The 8,156-nt window shown below is 36.5% G+C and overlaps 1 protein-coding gene across 5 annotated transcripts in view; it reads left to right on the forward strand.

Annotated features, from left to right (window-relative positions):
• The first annotated feature begins 2,194 nt into the window (after window positions 1-2,194).
• Window positions 2,195-8,156, forward strand: part of LOC110022581 — a 22,597-nt gene continuing 16,635 nt past the window's right edge. For all 5 annotated transcript variants that reach the window (XM_020721615.1, XM_020721630.1, XM_020721637.1 and 2 more), the window contains exons 1-2: window positions 2,195-2,802; window positions 2,879-5,692. In XM_020721615.1, the coding sequence (XP_020577274.1) occupies window positions 2,263-2,802; window positions 2,879-5,692 (3,354 nt within the window). In that variant the 5' untranslated portion in view covers window positions 2,195-2,262. The remainder of the gene's footprint in view (window positions 2,803-2,878; window positions 5,693-8,156) is intronic.

Below are 8,156 nucleotides of genomic sequence, written 5' to 3' on the forward strand. Positions count from 1 at the left end.
TATATATATATATATATATTTATACAGATGTAAAAGAAGTCTGACTTGGCTCTGCTTACAATGGTTATTGGCAAATAATCATTACGGAACAAAAATCTTACTACTGCAAACACTGCAAGATATTTGAACACCCGTGAGAGAAATATTTCAGATTGCACCCACAGTTGAGAACCAATAGTCAAAAATAGGAACATGATGTTAGTGCACATCACATGCTTGAACGCGCTCCCAACAAAACTAATGACAACCAACCTGAGGGAGGAATCATCATATGACAGAAAATTGTGTCTGCCCCTAAGAACCCTTCTTCTGACCATAATATCAGAGATAATGTTCAGACCGAAAGTCGGGATAGCCCCACAGCTCTTATTCAGAAAGCATTAGATGCAGAGGTGACAATTCACACTTCACAGACACTGGAAATTATCACTGTGGCAATGACTGTCTTTCCTTTTACTGTGGTTCTAATATCTAATCAAACCGATGATCACATGAGCCAGTCCTCAGATGAAGAATGACAAGTTTACACTTTCCGACAGAAGAAGAAGGTTGGGGCACACTCCAACTTGGAAACTTAATAGATGATACATTGGTTACTCTTGACAATAACACGATGCTTCAAAGTTTGTTATATGACTCCGCTCTTAAAACCAGAGGAAGAGGCAGAACTAAACTAGATCATCCCTAGCTACTTGTTTTCTGCATGTTTTAAGTTTTTTGAGTCTATATGTATCTTTTGTTGGGGTAATAATGTACTTGGTTAGTATGGGTAAGGTGCCTCTACTGGGCCCTCTCATACAGCCTTTATGTATCTTTTCTGTTTCAATAAAATCAGTTATTGAGCTTTTCACTATATATATATATATATATATATATATATTACAAACTCATGCACCACATATGTAAGATTTTCAATATAAAATTTCTTGATTGAAAGTCTAAGCTATTAACTAACAATAAAAGATGAACTATATAATATTAAGAACTTTAAAAGTGGGGAATTAATAAGACAATTAGGTTTTACACCATAATTAAGGCAGTGTTAGGGAGCACTTTTTTTTTTCATTCATTGTTTTTATTTTATTTGCTTATGTTTTGAATTAAAATAAGACTTGTTTGATATGTTAAGAGAAGTTTAGGGTTTGTTTGGGATTACATTTTTTTATTGTTATTATCTTTTCTTATTTTCAAGAATATATTTGCTTAGTATAATTTGAATATTTTTTTTAACAAAGCATATATTTTTTAAATACTTAAAATAAATTTTAGATGCTTTTAAGTAATTTAAGAAAATGCTACTTTATTTAAACCTATTAATCATATTTTGTTTAAAATCAAAATATAAACAAAATAAAAAAAAAAAATCTAAACAACCACTTAGCTATTTTTTAAAAACCTTTTAAATATTTACAAATTATTTTGAATATTTTGAAAAAATAAGTTGATTTATTTTAAAAAATGCTAAACAAAAAATTTTGAAAAAATATATTGAATAAATATATATTTTTAAAGTTTTCTCCTAAAATATTGAATATAACATATTAATGTTGCAAACTTTAAATAAATTATTTTAACCACCCAAAAGTGTCACTCAATGCCTTCACTGGTGGGTAAAAGAGGATACTGTAATAAAAGATGGTTAAAATGTTATAAATAAAATTTGAGTAATTAAAATATTATATTTAATATTTTTAATAATTAGTATAAAAAAATCTTATTTTTTAAACTAATAAGAAAAAGTTATTTCAATCAACTTTTAATACATTTTTAAGTTCTATTGTGAGTTATAGACTTCTTTCTATCCTCTACATTTTAACCACACTTTTGATGTCAAACTTATGGTCTGTTTTGGGCGGCAGAGCGAGCGATTTTGCTATTTGAGTAAATATATTCTTGATAGTTTTTTCAAAAAAGTATCGCTGAAATCTGCGTTTTCATATTACTCCTAGCTAGGTGCAGTGACAACTTTCAAGCTACAGTTAAACTTAAAAAATAATAACCGCAATTTTTTTTTTTCATTAAAACTGCTCTTTAAGTTACCCTTAATTGTAACCACAACAATCTAGAATGTGGGATTTGGGACATGAACTTTTATTTTGACATTTATATGCTAGTTTTACTCATTTTCTTTGTTTATTTATTATTTTATTTATTTATTTTTTCAAATTGTAAGCTAACAATTTTTGTAATTTTAACTCAACATCGAACAAGTGCTCCACCAAGGCTCCGACCACGTCTCAGTGGAGTCTCTCCACCGTAGCCATGGAGCATCCCAGCTCCTCGTCTCCCCTGCGAGTCCTAATCCGCCCACCTCTTCCGGCGACAACCTTACCAGCCGTCGCTCCCATCGCTGCCTCCCCTTCACCGCTGCATTCCATCCCCTCTTCCAACCCTCCACCTCAGAATCTCAACCCTAACCCTTCTTCATCTTCCTCTTCTGCTCCTTCAACTTCCTCCGTTTCCTCATCCCCGATCGGCGTCGTCGTCGTTGGGTTTCTCGGCAGCAAACCATCTACTGACCTCGCCCATCTCATCAATCGCCTCCTCGACGATAACGTATTTGGCTCCGGCGGCCTCGAGAAGGATCTCCACGCCTCTTCGACGGGCTTGCTCAATTGCCGGAGGGTCGGATACCACCATCAGCCGGAGACAGGGATGGTATTTCTTCATTTCTCCCCTTCTTCTCCTTCGAGGCTGCTTCTTCTTTCTTCTTCGACATCGGAGGGGCCGGACGAGGGCGCCGCTTCGGTTTTGGAGGAATGCGAGGCCGAAGATCTCCGATATATGCTCCTCATGTTCTCCGTGAGTTGTTTTCTCCTTCTATTTCTCCGCTCCTCTATCAATATAAACGTTTTTCTATAACCTCAACAAAAACCAGGTTTGTCATGTGATTGTGTTCGTCCATGAGGGTTTGCGATTTGACGTACAAATCTTAAAGAAGTTTCGAACGTTGCAAGCTGCAAAGCATGCTCTTATCCCATTCTTGAAATCCCAAATCGCACCATTAGCTTCGTCTAAACAATCTTTAGCCATTTCCCAGCCTAATGTTGTGGGAGGCTCTTCGGTTTCACCCCCTACTAGAAGGGGAGGTTCTTCAAGCCGACATGCTTCGGCAATTTCTCTCATGTCAGGCAACGGTTCACATCCATCCATGCTTCCTGGCCTGTGTATTCCTGTTGTTCTCTTTGTTTTTGAAGATGACTTCACTGATGCTTCCAATGCCATGGCCAATGTGGATGATCTGACTGATGCTTATAGGCAAAACTTGGCAGTCAAAGGATCAGGTTCATTGGTAATGCTTGCACGCCCTGCTAGTAAAGCTGAAGGTAGTTTCAGAAAGAGACTGCAGTCATCTCTGGAGGCACAGATTCGATTTTTGATAAAAAAATGCAGAGTTCTTGCTGGGACCGACCACTTTCATAGTGGATCAAGGGGAGTTGGGAGTGCTAATTCCCTCCCTTTGTTCTTACTCGATGCATCAAAGGTTGTTGCTCTTTTAGACGGCTCAGCGAATCAAAGAGGCGAACCCTTGAACTTTATTACTAGTCTAGTAGAAGAAGCTTTAAATTCCAAGGACAAAGTGGATGTACTTATGCTTGAAAATCATTGTGAGAATTTACACAATGAGGATATTCAATCAGTAAAGGATTTCATCTTAAGACAGGCTGATATGCTAAGAGGGAGAGGTGGATTGCCAAGTAATGTGAATAGTGGCTCTGTTGCTGGTGTTGGTGTACCGCCCCCCGCCGCTGCAGCATCAGCAGCTGCTGGTAAATTAGGGAGTGCTCCTGAGTTACCTAGTATGGAAAGCTGGCTAAAATCCACTAATCATATCCTTGAAGCATTGCTCTTCTTAGGTCATGGCATAGCGGATGACATAGCAAATGCATCAGGATTAACTGTCCAACGAAGTACAACAGAGACACGTGATTGGCATGCTGTTGAAGATTCTATATCTTGCCTGGAGAGCAGTAAGGATATGAACATGAAGTTTTCAGTATCTTGGTGCAAAAGAGCTCTTCCAGCTGCCAAGGACATTTATCTAAAAGATCTTCCTGCTTACTATCCAACTTCAATGCACAACACTCACTTGGAGAATGCTTTGTTTGCTTTTAATTCAATGGTTAAAGGACCAGCCATAAGAATGTTTACAAAAAAACTTGCAGATGAATGTACATCAATCTGGGAAGCAGGGAGACAACTTTGTGATGCTGTCAGCTTGACTGGAAAGCCTTGCATGCACCGCCGGCATGATGTAAATAACAGTAATTCGTCTAAGGAAGATTCCGTATTTCAGCATTCAAGTGGTTATGTTTTTCTTCATGCTTGTGCTTGTGGACGTTCAAGACGTCTGCGCAATGATCCTTTTGATTTTGAAAGAGCAAATATAACCTTTAATCATTTCAACAGTTGTGAAAATCTCCTTCCTAGCCTCTCTTTCTCAAATTTAGCCGGTGAAGGACCACTTCCTCCCACTCATTGGAGTTTATGGCGTATTGGAGGAGCAGGATATTATGAACCTTCCAAAGGTTTACTTCAAACTGGATTTTGTTCTTACCAGAAGTTTTTGATGAAGTGGACAATTTCAACTGATAAAAAAGCCGAAACAAATAGCTTTCCCCTTGGAGTGACTGGAAAAAGCTCTATAGTAACTTTGAAACCCGGGCCAGAAGTCATGCCTCCCAGGAATGAAGGAAAAAAGAAGCCCACTGAAACTAAATTTCACGATGAAGTTCAGGCCTTATCAGAAAGCCAGAGAAAAACATCAGAGATTGTGTCATCCAATGTAACAAGCATCAGTTTTGGTAAAGGTCTTCCATCTTTCACCATGAAGAAGCCTTTTGCTGAGGTTGTTGCAGGTACAGCAATTGCTGATTCGAAACCGCTTGCTCTTAAGCAGAGAAAATATTCAAAAGATGTTACAGATCCAGGCACCAGGTCATCGGGAGTAAACAAACAAAATGATGGTACAAAAAATGTAATTGATGATCGCCAGGCATCCCAGGGACCTGAGCATGTTTCTGCTTTACAATTCTCAATAAAACCTGAAACCAATCACCAAACCAGTGTTAACCCATATTTACAAATTGGAACAAACATGGTTCCAGTGGAAATATCTAGTAGTGGGGATACAAACAGAACCAGTTCTTCAAAGCAATCTACTGTATATGTTGGCTTTGAGCATGAGTGTTCTTATGGTCATCGCTTTCTATTATCCACAGAGCATCTGAATGACCTGGATTCTTCATATTCAGTGGATCCTAAACAGCTTTCTTCTATCAATGTTTCTGAAGGAAAAAATCCTGTAACTAAGATTGGAGTGTATGAGATGCAGGATCATTATTCATCTGGGAAAACTGCTTCTGTGATTAACTTGAAGAAAAACAGCAAAGTTAATGAGCCCGTGTCAGCTAATGGTGGTCAAAATCACGAAAGCTTCACAATGTTTTCTAGGGAGGGAATGGAAAATATCCAGTCTGTCCAGGGCTTCTCCATGCTTCCTGAGTCTGTTCATCAATTTGAAGAAAAGCTTTCCCATGTTAGACTCGATGATGGCAGTTCTGCATTTTCTCTTTTAACAAGAGCCTTGCCTGTTTACATGAAATGTCCTCATTGCAATAATGCTGCTAAACAGACACAGCAGAAGGTCAAATTTGCAAGTAAGGTTTCACAACTTCAGCGGATCTTTCTGGTAAGCAGCATTCTAAAGATGTTATTCTAGTTTATTAGCTTCTAGGTTTTGTTTTTATCATTATTTATTTTTATGCAGGGCCTTGGATAAATCCATTGTAAAAATGTGCTTAATATTATTCTCGAGTATTGTTGATATAAACCCATTCTTATGCGCTTACGTGCACATTTTGGAACATTGTTGGCATGTCTGTTAATAAATTTCCTTAGTTGTTTTGGAATTGAAATCAAATCGAGTGGTGTCTTTTTACTTTGAAATGATTATTTTTTTCAGCAAAAGTCATCTCAAACTTGGTCAAATTACCTCATACGCACTTGATTGACACAGTAATACTCTAGTTTGTGCATAGCTAGCTCGGTCATTTAGATCAACACAATCAATTTGCTATAACCTAGCTGTCAATTGTTTGCCTAGTCTGCACAACCCACCTAGACAACTTTTACTTTTTTATGCTTGAACGAATTCTGTTCAGCTGAGCCACCCATATAACCTCGTTGGTTTTGCTTGACCCACCTACACAAATTACAACCAACATGAATACATGTGGGCTATCACTAAAATTGTGTCCATCATCCCCAAGCATGCTGGGCCAACACCATGATGTGTTGGTTGATTCTAATCAAGCTGACCAATCCTCGAATGAGTCGACAAGGGTTTAGCTTGTAGGCCAAATGATTGGTTGATTCTAAATGATTTGCTTTCTTGTGAAGGGTCGCTCAGTCAACCTCAAGTATTTAATAACTCAAAACTATTTTCTCACATTAAAAACATCATTTACATCTGTGTTAGTTGAAACTTTACATATTATGAGGCAAGCCTTCAATGTTTTAATCAAGGTTATTAAATGTTGAATCTCATCAAATCTAGTAAATCTTACACCTAATTAAAGATAAAATTGATTATCAAGTTCTAAAAATCAATATCTCAAGTGGATTATTGTTATTCATTAATTGCTTCTATGTGATCATTTTGGCTTCCTAAGCTCGCCAATACTCACGTAATACGCCAAGTGATCAGTAATTTACATTTTTCAAGGATCACCATTTTTAACAATTCCCCCAAATGTCAATCGAGGTACTATATCACGATCACTTTGACCAACCATTGCTTTTAATGTGGTACCTCGACTTCAATTCCTCAAATTCTAAAGCTTCATTGTGCACCAAGCCCATTAATATTACATTAATGCTACTAGGAAGTATCAATCATAGTCATTGTAGCTTGTGTAGCCATCATTGTTGTTCCCTATTGTTTGATCCTCAAGACACTACAAACACCTTATAATCAACTCACCAAAGGGGGTTATCAACTCATATAAACATGCATTCACTTGAACGCATTGGCATTTATGAAGCTCTCCGAAGTTGGTGGCTGGATTTAAAGCCATTCATAAGTTTTCAAATATGTTCATTGTTCTCTTTTGAGTTCATTGAGGTTTGGAACTATTTTACTAAAACATACTATTATGCAACTATTAAGACAACATTATTTAACAAAATGTGTATTTCACGATTAACAATATGAAGAATCATATATGATTTAATTTTATTGATATAAGACATAAAACTAAATGACTTTAATCAAGAATTATTTAAAAGCAAGAAATATTACTAGAACTTAGAAACACAATTACTCATCTTGATTTAACTTGTTTTTCTCATTTTTTTAGAAATCTTCTTTTTCTTTTAGCAATCTCTTTGAGTTCTTTGGGTTCATTCATAAGTTTTCAAATTTGTTCGTTGTTCTCTTTGAGTTCATTGAGGTTTTAAGCACCTTTCTTGCCGGAAATCCTCGCCTGCCCTACTCATAAGCTGGAAGCAACGACGGGTTCGCTAGCGTATAGAGACCATAAATTCTTCACGCCTACCTGTTCATTTGGATCGCGCTGCTCAAAAATCTCACGAAACTTTGGCTCGCCGGCTTCTTCTGATCGATCGCCTTTGCACTCAGTCGCGTATGCTGGAAAGACAACGAGAGATTGCTGCGAAAGGAATCAACAATGAAGGAATAGAACTTCTGGCAAGCCGAGCCAATAAAAGAAAAAACCATAATGACATACATCAAAAGGCTTCCTAAACTTTTCTATATTTTAAAAGTCCTCTTCTTTCCTTATGTTCGTGCCATGCAAGAGCTCTCTTTCACCTCTACTATTCATTTGAAACATTTTTTTTATCCCAAAATATTTACTAGTTTCCTCAAATTTCTCCCTGCCTCACATGCGATCCCAAAACAAAACTTCTTTCTCACCTCACATGCGATCCCAAAACAAAACTTCTTTCTCATGGTAGCCATGTATATATATGTATATATATATGTATATATATGTATATATATATGTATATATATGTATATATATATGTATATATATGTATATATATATGTATATATATGTATATATATATGTATATATATGTATATATATGTATATATGTATATACATATATATATATGTATATACATATAT

The sequence above is a fragment of the Phalaenopsis equestris genome, unplaced genomic scaffold, assembly GCF_001263595.1.
Source record: "Phalaenopsis equestris unplaced genomic scaffold, ASM126359v1 Scaffold000002, whole genome shotgun sequence".
Classification (NCBI taxonomy): Eukaryota; Viridiplantae; Streptophyta; class Magnoliopsida; order Asparagales; family Orchidaceae; genus Phalaenopsis; species Phalaenopsis equestris.